This window comes from Papaver somniferum, chromosome 3 (genome assembly GCF_003573695.1).
Source record: "Papaver somniferum cultivar HN1 chromosome 3, ASM357369v1, whole genome shotgun sequence".
NCBI lineage: Eukaryota > Viridiplantae > Streptophyta > Magnoliopsida > Ranunculales > Papaveraceae > Papaver > Papaver somniferum.
This window is the reverse complement of record NC_039360.1, coordinates 175,192,432-175,210,416: the sequence shown is the minus strand read 5'-3', so window position 1 is coordinate 175,210,416 and position 17,985 is coordinate 175,192,432. Positions and strand designations below refer to the sequence as shown.

Below are 17,985 nucleotides of genomic sequence, written 5' to 3'. Positions count from 1 at the left end.
GCTTTCTTTCGGTCATGAAGTGTCTCTATGGAAATTTCATTAGGATCCCACTAGTTTTCGTACCTTTGCCAATTTTATTGACAAAAATGGGGAGAATTAATGTGTAGTTCACACTACAAATACATATGGTTTTCAGATCATTATGTAAGGGGGAGTGGTTTTCATGTGAGATGAAGTATTGGCTAAGGGGGAGTGATACATATCATCATAGTATTGTTGTCAAAGTTGTGATACAATTGAACTTTGATGTTGTGTAATAATACTATGGCACTATGTAACAATGATTGAGAGATTTTGTTTTCTCATTGTTATGGCTACGGATCTTCAACAACGATGATGCTGCATTGAATATCTTTGGAATCATTGGAGTACTTGGAAGTGACGAAGATTTCGAGTAATGTTGAAGAACCAAGGAGATCATGCATGTGGAAGAGAAGCTGCAAAGTTTATTTATTTTGTATACCATATGTATTGATAGTTTTATCACTAAAATTGACAAAGGGGGAGATTGTTAGAGCACTGCTCGGCCAAACTCGCAAGCGTTGCTATCTCAATATTTTTTGTCAAGTTTAGTTGCCAAAACTATAAGTCTTGATTTCTAGTCTACTTATAGCTAAGTCTCGGACTAGGATAGAAAGTGTAGTTGAGCTCTAGACTACACGGCGTTCATGCAAAGACGAAGAACTACTCAAGGAACTGGTGGATCTTCATCGACTAAAAGGTATGTGGAGACTTGAACTCATCTATCACTCAAAAGTCTATCTACTCTATTTCCTATCTTGAGACAAAAGTCGTATTTCTTTATAGACTTCAATTATACACATTTGCTATTTCGAACCGAGTTTATCTCGCTTATCTATTTCTCGAAATATGTGTTGGTAAGCTTTCGCTTTGGCCAAGTTCATCTTTACAAGTGACGAAAGTCATGTTGATTGTTTCAATATCTTGAAAATCGCTTTGATGAAAGATAGAGTGTGAATAACCTCTATATAACATCCTCTAAGAATGTTTCAATGATTGAAATAAAGAGTTTAGAACATGTAACCATCTTTAGATATAAGCATATAGTGTGTTCGTACATTAGTGTATAAGTCCAAAACCGGGAACCAAATGTATGTATACTTGTGTGTGTACTAAATGGTTGATGGAGACTGGGTAAGTATGCGTACCCGTACGCATACTGGCGGAATTTCACGACCGTGAATTTCTGCTGAGTTTGGAAATCAAAACCAACTCAATCCGGTTACCTAAGTATGCGTACCCGTACGCATACTGGCGGAAAGTTCACGTCCGTGAATTTCTGCTGAGTTTGAAAACCAAAACAAACTCAAATCCGGTTACTTAAGTACGCATACCCGTACGCATACTTAAGTGTGTTACTTTCTAAAATTGGTTTGTTCATGAACTAAAACATTTATATAATAAGGAATGGAATTTGCAAACCGTGGCTATAATGTTCATGAATCGATTTGAGTGAATCAAAACCGATTTTGCTTCAATTGTGTCTTGTATACTTCTATGAGATCTAAGCAATTGAACAACTCTCTAACTAGTTATTTTGAGTCATTTGAACTAGTTATGGTGAAGATGAATAAGGTTGATATGAAAGTGCTCATATGGCTAACCATTGGTTAACTACTGTTGAACCAACTAGGTGTACACGTTTAGGTACGGTTACACAAACCGAAATGAACGTACATTTCATTTGTGTATAACAAGCTAAGTTCGATATAACGGTTGAAAGATATTAGCTTGAATATAATCAGGTTTTCATCTAACGGTGAATATTGAATGCTTTGTTACCAAGGTAGCATTGATTGCAAACCCTGATTTGAAGACTATATAAAGGAGAACTCTAGCAACTGGGAACCCTAATCCATACACCTCCTGTGTGATACCAGTTCTGTAAGCTAGAGTCGTTTCTCCTTTAACCTTAGGTTTCTACCGAGAACCTGTAGGTTCACGACTTGAAGACTTCATTGGGATTGTGAAGCGAAACCCAACTATTTTCTCTGTAGTTGCGTGATCTGATCTTGTTGTTCGTATCGTGATTGCAATCGTAAGATTGGCTTGAGATTACTTTCTCCGATAGGCAAGATATAAAAGTAATCACAAATATCTTTGTCTGATCGTTTGTGATTCCACGATATCTTGTTTCGCTAGTCGATTAAGATTATTGTGTGGTGATTGATATTTTTAGGCCGTTCTTCGGGAATATAAGTCTGGTATATAAATTGGTTCTTGTTCACCTTGATTTATCAAAATACGGAACAAAACTCATAGGTATTTCTGTGGGAGACATATTTATCTATTCCTGTAGACTTTTATGTGTGATACGGATTTGTTTATTAAAGTCTTCGACTTTGGGTCGTGGCAACTGTTAGTTGTGGGTGAGATCATCTAAGGGAATCAAGTGCGTAGTATCCTGCTGGGATTAGAGACGTAAGGAGAGCAATTGTACCTTGCATCAGTGTGAGATTTATTAGGGTTCAACAACATTCCATACCGAAGTTAGTTCGTAGTAGGCTAGTGTCTGTAGCGGCTTAATACAATGTGTGTTTAATCTGGACTAGGTCCCGGGGTTTTTCTGCATTTGCGGTTTCCTCGTTAACAAAACTTCTGGTGTCTGTGTTATTTCTTTTCCGCATTATATTTTGTTATATAATTGAAATATCACAGGTTGTGTGTTGAATCGATCAATTGGTAAATCCAAATTTTGGTTGTTGATTGAAATTGATTGATCCTTGAACATTGTTCTTTGGTACCGTTCAAGTGAATTTCTCTTGTATTCAATTAGACTCGCAGATTTTTATTTGCTTGAGTAAGTATTGAATCGATAAATTGAGATAAAACTCTTTGATATACTTTTATTAAGATTGAGTCTGATTGTCTAGTTGATCCTCTTGAAAGTATATTGGAGTTAGTCCATACAGATTGCTAAGCGAAATATTGGGTGAGGTTGTTAGACCCCCACTTTTTCACCTATACTTTGACCTTTTTTTGTCCCGTTTTTTCTTTTTGAAAAAACGGCTAACAGTCGTTACAGGACAGGTGGCAAGAAATCATATATAAAAAAGACATTTACACCCCCAAACTGTCTGAGTAGAGCCGAGTTAGTCGAATTAGTCGGTACGGAGTAAGATCGAACCAAATAAATGTTATTGTAAGAGAGAAGATGCTTCATCTTCCCCGATATTACTTACACAACCCATGCAATTCAAAGTACAAAATGGAATTAATTAAGACAAATTATTAAATGTAAAGTTCTTTAATTAAATAAAAATGGAATCAATTAGGAAAATCATTAAAACCTCTAAAATGTCTTGTTGTATTTCCGGCTTAATTCCGATACCTAAATCATGAAACACAATCTTATACCAGTACTTGCACTAATTTCTCCAAAAACAAGTATTCGTCTTCACCAGCACTTGCACCACATGTAGTAGCAAAAAATAGATTGAAGAAGATAAGAGAGCACTCGAGACAAAAGGAAATATGATTCATGAGATGAGGGTTTATAAACAAAAATCAAAATCCCTAATTCGTTAAATTATCACCACCATTGAATATGCTAATCTGCAATAGCACCGCCGCCACCGTCTTCAAATACTCATTAACAAATATACTAGCAGATTCATCTTCGAAATAGGGATTTGTTAGATTGAAAATTTAAGATTTTAATATGATTCAAGTACAAACCAAAGAAAACATGGTGAACTATTTAATAACAAAAAAAAAGCCAAAAAAATTTCAGATCGAGTGGTGGTACTCCGTAAAAAGAAGAAGAAAGAGGAGAAAAAGAAGCCTAATTTGATGTCTGATATTATGAGTAGGTTATATCGTGTTTAAATCTACCACAAGTAATCCTGAGCCATCGGTTCACTATTTTAAAGCCACATGTTTAAATCTGATAATATTAATCTTAAGCCGTCGATTATTTAAACGCGTGAACAGTAGATGATGTTAATTTCATCTTCTAGAGTAATGGTTAAATTTGTAATTACACCCATCAAAATCTCATCCCGTCAGACGAGAAATTGACTAAGTAGTTGATGTTTTACCAATTAACGAGTTTTCTAACGGCATGGGCATTTAATATATATATCGGAAAAAACGTGCGCGTTTTCTTAAATGCATTTCCCCACATGGGAAGTTTTTTAAAATTTCTTATATATTTTCCACAATAAGTAATATCTCTAACGAAGGCTGGTGGTACGTTAGTAGAGATAAAACTCTTGTCTATACATTCATATTACAGTACCATAAACACAGACTTGTTAGGTCTAACAATGTTTTCCTGCTCTGATACTAATTGAAAAGGAGAGGGTAACAAGTACACCACCAACTTTTCGTGCGACAACTTGTATGGAAAAAACCTAATACAATCACAAGTAGGTCAAAGTGAAGACCCTTATTATATAGATGAGTTCTTGGAAAATCTCAAAAATCAATATCCAAGATCAATCTAGTCGTATCGGAATTAAGAGGATCTGAATTCTAACAAGCATAAAACTTGTAATTTATCTTTCAACTTATGAATTGAACAAGAAAAAGTCTTGTTTTTTAATCTCAATTTTAATAAGGACTTAAACTATCTAGATTGATTACGTACTACTTGTGTTATCCCTATTATAAAGATAAAAAATATAATGCGGAAAAGGAAAAACACAAGAAATTGTGTTAATAAGGAAAACTGCAACTGCAGAAAAAATCACGGGACCTCGTCTAGCTTTGAACACCACAATGTAATAAACCGTCAGAGGCACTAACATAGTATCATACTTTGAACTGGAATGTGGTTGTGATCGAATTAACTCTCCAAATAATTTTATTGCAGTCCTGTTCCTTATATTGAACCTCGCTTAGCTGATGTCCTTTACATCCTAAGAATTTCTTCAACCTCAATGAAGACTTTTGTTACCTATCTGCCTATAACAGATAAGCATATTTGATTTTCCTTTTGATATATGTTTAAATCTAGGTTTGGGAATTTGTTTACACTAGACAAACTCCAACAAACCTCATGAATCCATAATAGTTACACTATGTTAGCAGAGAATCGTAGATTACTAACCACCTCTCAAGAACAATCCAAGGAATGAATAAGGGTTTCGATATCTATATTGAGGAATCACAAATTCTGGGACGAATATAACTTTGTGATTACTAACCATCTCACAAGAACAATCCAAGGAAATATGCCAGAGATAAAATATGTGATGAGTATTTGGGAATACCACTTTAATTGCATTCATAATAGGCGTTGCTTGGTTAGTGAAATTGTCTGCAGATGCCTCACATTCATAACATTTGAAAATATCTTGAATAACCATAAAGATGAGTCTGTGCCCTCATCTAGTAATAAAACACATCCAGAGAGAGTAGTTTTCCCATGATTATTTACACCAACAAAAGGTGCATGGTTTGTCATTTTCATTTTTCCAAATTTTGTGTCGAATGCCAACGCATCACCAAAGAAACTATAATCCATCCTATATTTAGCATCACTCCAAAAACAATTGCACAACTGACCAGTCCCATCTTTAGGGACATCTTGACGCCTTCTTCTTTGTATGTGATTATTACAATCCATTTGAGTGAAATTAAAGATTTGGAGACGCTCCTGACTCAACATTGAAGTATGCAAAATTAGTTTTCTGACTAATACTCGCATCATGCATGTTCCCAGTTAATCTTGCTTGAGCAGCTTTTATTTTCCTCTGTGATCTCAACATACACTTGCCCTGGACATGTAAGCACATGAGTGTGATTTTCCACAAATTATACTACATAATATTTTGAATCTTCACTTTGTAGTTTGATGACCAACTTTGCTTCACAACCTGTTCGAACGTGCAACCGTCGTTTCATGGGAGGTCCCTCGTACGCTTTCTGTTAGAGCATTGCTCGGTCGAACTCGCATGCGTTGCTATCTCAAGCATGTTTGTCAATGTTAGTGATGAAAACTATAAGTCTTGATTTCTAGCCTATATAGCTAAAGGTCTCGGACTAGGATAAAAAAGTGTAATTGAGCTCAAGACTCCATGGAAATCATCATACAAGCCGAAGGACTACTCAAGGAACTGGTGGATCTTCATCGACTAAAAGGTATGTGGAGACTTGAACTTATCTGTCACTCAAATGTCTATCTACTCTATCTCCTACTCTTGAGACAAAAGTCGTGTTGATATATAGACTTTCATTATACACATTTGCTATTTCGAGCCGAGTGTAACCCGCCTATCTATTTCTCGAAATATGTGTTGGTAAGCTTTTGCTTTAGCCAAATTCATCTTTACTTAGTGACGAATGTCATGTTATGTTTCAATCACTTTGGAAATTGCTCTGACGAAAAATGGTCTATGAATAACGACTATATAACGTCCTCTGAGAATGTTTCAATGATTGAAATGAGAGTTTAGATTACATAACCATTGGTAGGATATAAGCATTGTTGTGAAAACAAATATATGTATAAGTCCTTATTCCTTGAACCAAAGTTTGCGTACTTTGTTGATCAAGAGAAACGAAATGTGGCGTGAGCCAAGTCCGCGAACTGGCGGAAGTTCTCGACCCGAGAATTTCTGTTGGAGTTTGTGAACTCCTTCTGTGAGCTTAAGTCCGCGAACCCAGTCCGCGAATTTGAGCAGGTTATATCTAAAAACGGTTGTTCTTGAACTCATGTTTATATAAACTAAGGAATGCTTTTGCAAACCGTGGCTATAAAGTTCATGAACTGATTCGAGTGAATCAAACCGTTTTTGCTTCGATTGTGTCTTGTTTAATTACATAAGATCTAAGCAATTGAACAAATCTCTAACTAGTTCATTTGAGTCATTTGAACTAGTTATGGTGAAGAAGAATATGGTGGATATGAAAGTGATCATATGGCTAACCATTTGGTTAACTATTGTTGAACCAACATATGTTAATGTTTGGGAACGTCTACATAAACCCAAAATTGGACATTTCATTTATGTATAACAAGCTAAGTTTTCGATCCAACGGTTGAGAAATATTAGCTTGAATCTAATCAGGTTTTCATCTAACGGTGAATATTGAATGCTTTGTTACCAAGCTAACATTGATTGCAAACCCTGATTTGAAAGACTATATAAAGGAGAACTCTAGCAACTGGGAAACCTAATCCCAACACCTTACGTGTAATACTAGTTGCATAGATAGAGTCGATTCTCCTTTAACCATTGCGTTCTTCTTCTAAAACCAGGTTAACGACTTAAAGACTTCATTGGGATTGTGAAGCCAGACCGATACTACTTTTCTTGTAGTTGTGTGTTCTGATCTTGCATCTTCTATCATTACGAGTACAATTGTAATAATTAGCTCGAGATTTATATCTTCGATGGGAAAGATAGAAAAGTAATCACAAACACTTCGTCTCATCGTTTGTGATTCCACAATATCTTTTTTCGCTGCGTCGATTAGGATTATTATGAGGTGATTGATAATACTAGGCTGTTCTTCGAGAATATAAGTCTGGTTTATCAATTGGTTCCTGTTCACCTTGATTTATCAAAAGACGGAACAAAAATCATAGGTATATTCATGGGAGACGGATTTATCTATTACCGTAGATTTTTATGTGTGATACAGATTTGTTTATTAAAGTCTTCGACTTTGGGTCGTAGCAACTCTTAGTTATGGGTGAGATAAGCTAAGGGAATCAAGTGCGTAGCATCCTGCTGGGATCAGAGACGTAGGAGCATAACTGTACCGAAGTTAGTTTGGAGTAGGCTAGTGTCTTTAGCGGATTAATACAGTGTATGTTCAATCTGGACTAGGTCCCGGGGTTTTTCTGCATTTGAGGTTTCCTCGTTAACAAAATTATGGTGTCTGTGTTATTTCTTTTCCGCATTATATTTTCTTATATAATTGAAATATCACAGGTTGTGCATTGTTCAATCAATTAGAATATCCGACCTTTTGGTTGTTGATTTAAATTGATTGACACTTGGATATTGGTCTTTGGTACCATTCAAGTTATCTCTCTAGTATTTGATAAAGAAACGCAGATTTCTATTTGCTTGAGTATATATCAAATCGAGAGATTGAGATATAAACTCTTTGATATAATTTTTATCTAGATTGAGTCTGACTGTCTAGTTGATTTTCTAGAAAGTATATTGGAGTTTGTCCATACAGATTGCTAATCGAAATATTGGGTGTGGTTGTTGTACACCCATTTTTTCACTTTCGATAATTTCCTTGGTTTGAAAAGACCAAAACCCTTCTAAAAATTGTTTTATTATTGCGATGAGTGGTGGAATCTTTACGGAAACCATACCCAACGTCTTTAACATAACGATTATAGTAATCATATGCTTTTTCTTCCGAATCAAATTCTTTGCAAATTTTGGGTACTTTTTCGTTAATTAATACACTCTAGGCCTTCACTTATTGGAACATCCTATTCCATAAGCTTATCATTATTGTCTTGTGAAAAGTGAGGTTCAAGAATCACTACGACCTGTTGAATACAACAATTGAATAAGTAATAATAGAAGAAAGAATAGAGTATCAAACTAGTCTAAGGAAATAGATATAACAATATCAAACATTCGCGATTACAGTGCCAAATATTTGTAATTTGGTATACCTATTTACAATTAAAGTGGCAAGTATGAATGCACATTCACAATTAAAGGGAACAAGATTACAGTGCCAAGTATTGATATACCCTATTGATAATAATCTCGATCAAACCAAATAAAGAGATATGTTGAGAACATTACCTTGGTTTTATGTTTTTTGATCCCAATTAGGTATAGAATATGTTGTTTAAATTCCTCCGATCTCCGGTTTTCACAAATAAAAATATAAGCACTTGTTCATGATCTCCCGAAGAAATAAATATTATTGGCTTTGAGTTATCCACGAATTCAGTTACCGTGCCGCCAAAACCTTTTCTTTGTCGTGCAAAATAAAAGCATATAGATATATCTTAAAAATACGACAAAATATTTTCAATAGCAAAAGATTCGTTCGTATGTAATTGAGGTTAACCGGTGAGTTATCTGACATCATAAAACACCAACTGCATGGTCGTGGTGCTACTGGATCAAATATGATCTAGCAGCGAGATAACAAAATATTTTCAAAAAAAAACCTTGTTATTTTACCGACAAAAAATTCTATAAAAAATCTCGAGGGAAACAAGATGGCTGGGACCCACTTTTTCTCGTTATCTTCTCCACTTTTGCTTGCATAGGGCAGCCCACATGTCGTAGCCAATGATCCCCTGTCAGGATTTTTCACGGGGTATTTGTAGAAGTGTTTTAAAAAACAAATCAAGAGTACAAAACACAGCTTGGCTAAGTTAGGCTAGATAAAAAGCGGCCAAGATTTGTCTAGGAGGGATAAATCTACGGCCGCGGTTTTTTCAACTAACCATTATAAATACTTTATTAATTAGTGTCCTATTAATTGCTCATGATGAATAATTAATTAATAATTAATTTTTCATGATAAATGTTCATTTAATGAATCTAATAAATACATATTTTTATTAATAAATAAGTTTATTAAAAACTATATATATATATATATATATATATATATATATATATATATATATTGGTAGGTAAAGAATTTGGTGCTGGCGAGTTTCAAACTCAGCTAACTGGTATCATCATGCAATGACTTTACCATTGTACTACAGTGACCCCGGTTAAAAATTATATTAATAATTTTTAATAGTGGTAGTAAAAGAAGCAGTGGGTTGTGGAAACAGTGGCAGGTATTTGTGAGTGGTGGAGGTGGTAACATTACTGGTGGTGGAAAAAATAGTGGTCGTGGCTGGTTTTTACGTACGGTGGTGGATGTTATTGAATAGTAATGGACAATAATAGTTTTGTGTCTTTACAAAATGGGCAACACTTTATTTTGATAGATGTAGTTGGTTGTTTTTAGCACAACTGGTAAGCACAAATTGGGAAATAGTTGACTGTCTTTACAAACTTGATAACTATCTTTACAAACTTGATAACTATCTTTATTCCCCTTTTTTTGTCATGATTTCTGTTTTTGTCATTTCTCCCCAACTTCGTGTAATTATACATGCTTGAGAAATAGTTCATGATAATAGGTAAAAAGACAAGAAAAGAAATGGATCAAGAATTAAATATTATTATAAATTTTAGGAAAACGAATAAACACAAATCTATGTAAATTGGGAACCCAACAATTTATATCAAAAAGAAAAATTAAATTCTAATGCTAACAGATTTTGCAAGATTAATCTACTCCCTCCGTTCCGTTTTAGTTGATGTTGTAGAGTTTTTCACGCGGGTTAAGAAATAACAAAGAGAATAATTTTTTTTCCAAATTCACCCATATTAATACCTTCTTAAAATTTTAAAACAGCTAGTTTTTAGTAAAGAATTAACAAAGATAGATTATATATCCTCCATGAAATATATTTAAAAATTGAATTAATTAACCTATTTGATGATTACAATGAGAATTAATGTTATGGTGTGATTCCAAAGCAGAGGTAAATTAGTGAGAATTTGAGGAAAATACTTAAACTCTCATCTATTTTGGAACACAAAAAAAACCCTAAAACATCAACTAAACTGGAACGGAGGGAGTAATTGATTTTAAAGTAATTTTAGGTGTTTTTAGTTTTGTTACAAGTTTGGTGGTGAATGACCTTTGATGATATCTTTTTGAAGTAGTGAACGAAGTAATGTTCTACTGCCCGTAGGATTTGCTCTACCGATTAACTATGTTTGTCCCAAAGGGTTGTATGACTTACATGCACAATATTAAAAGATACGAGGATAAAGACATGTTTATTAACCAACTCCTCAAAACATTTAGACCTGGATCGACGATTCGATTCTTCTCAAACAATCACGACATGTATGAATGGATGGATACATTTGAAACAATTATTTAACGGCACGGGTTGAGACCTAGTAACCTATAAAATTGCGAATTCTTGTACCCACGCTCGCGGTCTTCGAGCTTTCGAACAGTGTGCAAGCTTTAAAATGCGGAGTGTGGAAACTCAAGAGCCAGAGGCTTTGCATTTGTAGGTCAAAGTACTAGTAAAGGGTTAAATTACAGTTTCCATAGAGGCTGTGGTTTTTTACTTTGCCTCAATACAACCACGAGATTCTAATTGGTAATTAAGAACAACAATGGTGTTTAGCTCTCCTCTTGGTCTGGTATGTAACTTTTCCTCTTGATTTTGCTATTAATTTTGATTTTTAAATTGCATGTTACTTTGGGCAGAAATTTGATTCAATTCATTTGAGAAATTTGTGTGCTTTTGTTGCCATTAACTATTCATGAACCCTAATTTGACACACTGAAGAAAAATGTACACTGAACCTCTTTCTGTTTCAATAGAGATTCACTGAAAACACGCACACAAAAACCCTAGTTGACGAACATATTGTAATGATTTCATTTCTATAATGATCGATTGATACTGTTAGGATTGGAGTAATACCATCCAGTTTTGTCCATTTATTTGATTTTGCTATTGGTATACACCTGGGCATACAGGGCCTGAGGCAACTTGCTTACAGACGTTATCGACAAAGAAGACGTCGGAACAAGAGATTGCAAGCTGCTTGCAACGCTAACCCGGTTGTTTCGAACACTATTAGTGGTGTTGATGGTGACAGTGTAGATTTAGTAATGATGGAGATACTAAGCAGACTACCGGTGAAGTCACTTCTCCGTTACAAGTGTGTATGTAAACGCTGGAGATACTTGATTGAACAAGATCCATATTTTGTTGACTTACACCTTACTCGTTCAATAGCACGTCCAAATCTCTTTATGGTTGTTCCGACAGAAACCCAGAAACCAATTCACAGGGGAGGAACTTCTTGTAAGGATGTTTTCTTGGCAGCAAACCTAATTTCTGTAGGCAGTGACAGCTCAACAGCAGCCGTTCATACCGTAATAGAAATAGACTCGCCTTGTTACTCAAAGATTTTGGGACCTCTAAATGGTTTGATTGGTTTCTTTGACAGTAAAATTGACTACGGAGTGCGTATATGTAATGTTAGTACGCTAGAAATAACACCTTGGATTAAGTCAACATTACTTAGCGATTTACAGAAAGATGGCTTCCCTGCGAACCCGATATGTAAACTGGGATTTGATCCTGCCACCAAGGAGCACAAATTCATCTGTGCCTGGGATATTTGTCCTACGGGTAATCTCCCTAGTTATCAAGTTTTTGAGGTTTTGACTGTTGGAGACACTACATGGAGAAGAAACAATAAGATTCCACCATTCAAGCTGTCTCATTTTGAAGATCCTTCATCTTATACCAATGGTTCTATATATTATAAGACGTCAGTCCTTTATAGCAAGGTGCATGATGATGATGATGATAGGCCAGAATTCATCGTGGCTTTTGATGTTGGAAGTGAGATGTTTAGAGCGCTCAGAGTCCCTAAATTCATCCTTTATCGACCTTGGGATACTTCAATGAGGCGTACATGTTTATCAGAAGTAGATGGACGTTTAGCTTTATTTACAAGAGTTAGTGGTTACATTGTAAAGCTTGGGCTACTTGACGATCGCAGCAAGGAGCATAAAGGTACAGGTGACGAAAACTGGACGGAAGTTACTATTGAATTGCCTTATTTTTGGGGCGAGGAACGACGTCTTTACTTTACTTCTGTGTTAGGAACAGACCAGATAATCATAATATCTTATCGACGAGCTAGGTCTGATGATAAGACATATGAGGATGAAGTCTCTGTACATTCTTGCAACTGGAAAAAGACGAGCACCTTCAGGAAGATCAAAATCACAGGCATTCCCTCCTCAATTTTGTACTGTTTTCCTTTCACGATTTTCACGACTTTCTGTGAAAGCTTATTACCTGTTCAAAAACGTATCAGCAGCAATTCTCAGTCGTATAGAATTGATTAGGATTCTGAACCGTTGTATCGTTTGTTGCTGAGAAGAAACTTTGTTTATGCCTTCCAGGTTTCTCTTTTATGATGTATTTTGTAAAGTCTCAGCGTTACACTATGTTAGTGAACCACAGTAATCTTTCTTTGTTATCAAAAGGTCTGTGGATCACATTTCTGTCAATAATTCTTCATTTCCAAGACCAATTTTTGAGAGTTCAGTGCATCTCAGGTGCAATCAATCCATCCACTGTGCCAGAATCAAGTAAACAAAATTTGTCCAGAGAAGTACTAGTAATAAGCTTGATAAAAAAAAAATCATAGTTTTGTCGAGATAAATCTCGAATCTTTAATTGGCATCTACATTTCGTCCAAGGATTATGCACACCAACTATTTTATACAATGGTACCATCTTCCGTTATGCATTATTGTTCCCCAAATAAAAATTCATGGCTCCGTTACATGATACATTCCAGTCCACCCATAAGATGGGAAGAAACTTAGATTCAGAGGACAAAATTTTGGATCACGTAGCAATATTTCTGCATCTCCCTCATAGATATATTTGTACACAAAAAATAAAGATTTTCCACCCATGTCGTCGAGCCCAATATCTATGCATCTGATCCAGCATTCCAGATATCAGTAACAAGGATAAGATGATCACCGTCTCTAATTACTCCTATGTCATCAATTTCAGCTTTATCTACAGTTAAAACTCTACTGATTGAGATCCCAAATTTTGTAGCACCAATTCCAATAAGCTCTTCCAAAGACTTCGGCAAGCGAACAAGTTGATCTACTGTTCCAACAGCCTCCGGGCAACTAATAGTCACTTGAGCAGGATAGAGCTCGTGCAATTTACGACCTGGCATCCGAAGATGTTCGGATGAATATTTTCCACTTCTGGTTCTCTCATTTGTATTGGCAGCAGCGGACATGACTCCAAATAGCGAGTTATTAAAATCTCTGCATTGGTGGTTTCCTCTCCACAAAACGTCCATTGAAGGAGTTTTCCCTCCTTTGTTTGGTGGTACTGGATGTGTCATTGCAGGTTCGCTCCCATACCTTGTTATGCTGTTAACATCTGTTGCTTGACCAATGGGTTGATGTTTTGTTTCTTGCTTGGATTGAAAGAGCAACTTAATCTCATTATGACCTTGTTGATCAGCTAAGTTTTTAGGAGTCCATCCATGGCTATCAGCTATATCAATATCACATCCTTGTTCCAACAAAAACTTTACTACCTCGATGTTTCCTTCGGAAACCGCAACGTGAAGTGCTGTTGTTCCGTTGCTCTTTGGGAGTTTCAAATCTCCCCCGTATTCTACAATTTTCTTAAGTAAATATATACTATTTTGTTCGACAGCAGTGCATGCAAATTGACCCATGTCTCCAGAGAATAGGTTTCCACCATTGTCTGTCAACAATTTAACTATTGATTCATGTTTCCCAATTATCGCTTCCCAAAGAGGAACATTTCCTTCTGAGTCTGAATTTCAAGAACCAAACAAGAAAGGTTACAAAGAATGTACCAGAAAGTTGGAAACAGCACATATAGCAATGCAATTACGCAAGAGAAAACCTTCGCTGAGTATATAAGTTCATTTTTTGCAAGAAAGTGATTTGGGTCAGTACAGATAAATTTGTTATATATCCAGGCTTGAACATACCTCTACTATTTGGATCTGCTCCATAATTTAGTAAAAGAAAAACACATTTCTCATTTCCTTTTGCTGCCGCTATATGCTGGCGGAGATGAACAAAAACCACATAAATAAAATAACGGGTTACCATTTGTCATAATGAACAAAATAGAAAGTTCCAGACGAGAGAAGGTATACAAACCAGAGCTGTGCGGCCACTGTTGTCAGATTCATTTGGATCATCTCCCTTTCTTAGTAATTGGTGCAACAGATATTCGTCTCCTCTAAGGGTTGCAAAACACAGAGATAGTGGTAGGTCCAATTTACCATGAGCTAGTCTGTTCTCTGTCTCTGCCAAAATTCCTTGCATCACCGGGTCGTTCATCTCTTTCAAGTGCTGTTAACAGTCCAAATTATTGTGTGAAGAAGTATAACAAATATTATATCCTATCAGGCTATCAATAGGCTTATTCGTGCAAGGGCTCAAAACATAGTTAACCGGGTAGAAGACCTGTAGGAGATTGTTCATGATTATGGTCCCATCACCAACATTTGCCCGGACAATGCTCAACAGTGTAGAACGGTTTAGCCGCAGCAACTGACTCAATTTTTTAGTGCGCACTTGGAAAAGCTGTGGTTTGTAACAAAGTACCCCAATCTCACCAAAAATGTCTCCCGTCTTCAATTCTCCCATAACCTGAAGACCATATATAAGGGACCATTAGTTCTCAAGTGGAGATGGCTTCGGCTAAAAAGTGATGCCACCACGTTATATTTACTCTGGACAAAATCAAGTGTCAGTTACATTCTTCAATTTTGAAATGCACTTGCCTGCTCCATTCCGTTCCTACGCACAATTAGTTCCTGCCAAGCAATACACTAAACATTACTTACAAGAAAAATGGAATCTAACTGACGTAATTTCTCATCCAAAACTGATCCTACATCTGAGAATAGATGCTTTCAGTGTTAGCTAGAAAAAAAAAATCAAGCTAACCTAGTACTATACAGAAAGAAAGAAAGTTAGTTGTTACCACGGCGCCTGTAACCACTATATAGAAGTCTGTGGGCGCTTCGTTCTGCAAAATAACATCTTCTTTTGGAGGGAAATACTCTGGTTTCATCTCCGAGACCTGTGAAATGATGTGTATCAGATGATGAGGTAAATAGAATTACTCAAAGAGCAGAACTGGACACTGACAAAGTTGTTAGTCTTACCAGCTGGAAAAGAAGGTCATTTGATACCCCGCGGAACAAGTATACAGTATCAACAAGATTATAAAAGAGAAAGTGTGAAATGTTTGAACGAAGGGCTTTAGGGAGAGCCTCAAAAGTCTCTTGCTGTTGCAATCCTTCCAAGTCAGTTCTGAACTTCAAACATAAATGAGAAAGCATCTGATCTTGTAAGCGTTCCGGGAGATGGTTCCTATTTGCAAAACTCGAGGCAGCTTGAATTACATCCCTCTACAGTTTGTAACACGGCACAGCGAAACAAGAAATTATTCAGCCATTCTCAGTAATAAAAAACTATAAACTAGTGGTTCAATTCATAGTTCTCAATTGCATGGAAACACACTCGTCTCACGCAGATTATAATGCAAGTTTTGTTCAAGACTGTTTCATGCAAAACATATTAATATTGGGAGTGTCAGACGAAATTATATTTATTCTCATACAAATATGGTGTTTGTAATCTGCCACTTGCTGGGAAAAATTTACTCACAAATTTTCTAGTGCGACTAGTCTCCCGGACAACCAAAGTGGTCATATTTCCGATCAGATATGATGTCAAGCCGAGGTTGAAGAGCATGTAAAAAACGTCAAATATCATTTCTGGTGTAGACACGGGATGCACATCACCATACCCAACAGTTGAAAGAGTGGTGACGGACCAATAAACTGCTGTGATATACCGAATCCCCAGACTTACTTCATGAAAGTCACCAAATAATGCACTAAGCCATGTTTTTTCAGGGTTGCTGTTACGGGCAGCGAGATAATAAATGATACACGCCGCAAAGTGGACAGAGATCAGTGTCACCTAGAAGAGTTGCCACCCTTTGTAAGTTAACTATTAACGAAGGATTAGAAACCCCATTCACAAAAATAGTTTATATTCTTGTAAGACACTCACACAGATAAGCTTTGCACACCTGACCCAAAAGTAGTTGATGTTCCTATCTTTCTCCAATCTGTTACAACAATGAACAATATCTGCAATTTTTTAACAAGGATGCAAATTTGTCTATTTCCAGAAATTGTCGACATATCTTACCTAGCAAACATAGAACTAACTCTACGTAGACGCCAGAGACGAAGCATGGTGATAAATCCATAATCCTGGCCTGCCACCTTCCGAGCAAGTTCAGATGGGATCGTAGCTACGACATCAAATAACAACCAAGTTTTTGTATATCTCAAAGCAATTTTCTTATGATTGTCAATGAATACGTAAGATCTTCTGTCGAGGTAGGCAACAAAGAAAGTGAGGATAATGTCAATAGCAAATAAACCATTAACAATATTATCTGCAATTGCCAGTCCTGCAGTGGGTTCGACAAGAAACCCAATTTCGAACGGAGATACCCATGCAGTGTATGCAACCAGAAGAATGAGAAAATATTGCCAAATTCTGCAACAAAATTATCAGAGCATTAATTGGACAGGATGCCTTTCAAAAGCAAATGCAAATATATTGAGGTTAATATATGTACCTATAATAAGGATCATAGGGAGATATAATGAATCTACGAAGCTTGAGTGTACGATTTGTCCTAGCACCGAGAGCAGGTAAAATCCCTGAAGAAAGACTATAATGGCTTCCATTATCCGCTGACATATCTTCTTCCATTTCTTTTCCAGACATTTTCTCCCGGTTTCGTTTCCCCATGTTTCTCAACTGTTTTCTTCTTCTCCTGAAATTTGTTTTTATAATTCTGTTTTTTCACTCTTTCTTTTGACCCCCACCCGACCAACTTAAGGTTCTCATTATTTGTTTTCAACTAACAGCATCCTGTGCCCATAGTATAATGTTTAAAGGAAAATGTACAAAACAATCCTAGTATTAGGACCCGATTCACAAGAGCATCACGCTGTTACAAACTATTAACAAAATGATCATACTTACGTTAAAAAGAGAGTTAAGTGGTGATTCACGGTTAAATATGTTAATGAAATTACCTATGCGTCCTTCATATTTATCCCTCCATACACAATTTTAACTTTTGCTTTCATTATAATTATTTTGACGATGGTGCTATTTGTAGGTGGTGGTGGTGCCGCTTACATATCGTTACACTGCATTCAGGTTCGTTGTATCGCATTCAGGATCGTTACACCGCATTCACCCAAAGGGTTCACCACTTCCCCTTCGGGGTTTAGTAGAAATTCTTAAGCTTCCACCACCACCGCTTCATCACCACCACTTCAACCA

At 36.2% G+C, this 17,985-nt stretch overlaps 2 protein-coding genes across 3 annotated transcripts; one reads left to right on the top strand and one right to left on the bottom strand.

Moving 5' to 3' along the window:
- Nucleotides 1–11,050: 11,050 nt before the first annotated feature.
- Nucleotides 11,051–13,103, top strand: LOC113361916 (putative F-box protein At1g60370). 2 transcript variants are annotated; one of them, XM_026604997.1, is made up of 2 exons: nucleotides 11,051–11,192; nucleotides 11,536–13,103. In XM_026604997.1, exons 1-2 carry the CDS (start codon nucleotides 11,166–11,168, stop codon nucleotides 12,922–12,924), a joined length of 1,416 nt encoding a protein of 471 aa, XP_026460782.1. In that variant the 5' UTR covers nucleotides 11,051–11,165; the 3' UTR covers nucleotides 12,925–13,103. The 2 variants fall into 2 exon arrangements, with proteins under 2 accessions (XP_026460782.1, XP_026460781.1); XM_026604996.1 differs by having other exon boundaries at nucleotides 11,067–11,192; nucleotides 11,559–13,103.
- A 105-nt stretch (nucleotides 13,104–13,208) lies between these two features.
- Nucleotides 13,209–17,516, bottom strand: LOC113358089 (potassium channel AKT1-like). The gene is made up of 11 exons (XM_026601596.1): nucleotides 17,267–17,516; nucleotides 16,828–17,184; nucleotides 16,687–16,744; nucleotides 16,276–16,593; nucleotides 15,771–16,016; nucleotides 15,587–15,685; nucleotides 15,384–15,416; nucleotides 15,064–15,249; nucleotides 14,755–14,949; nucleotides 14,580–14,655; nucleotides 13,209–14,398 (listed from the first exon to the last, which is right to left on the bottom strand). Exons 1-11 carry the CDS (start codon nucleotides 17,440–17,442, stop codon nucleotides 13,521–13,523), a joined length of 2,622 nt encoding a protein of 873 aa, XP_026457381.1. The 5' UTR covers nucleotides 17,443–17,516; the 3' UTR covers nucleotides 13,209–13,520.
- Between the last annotated feature and the right edge of the window lie 469 nt (nucleotides 17,517–17,985).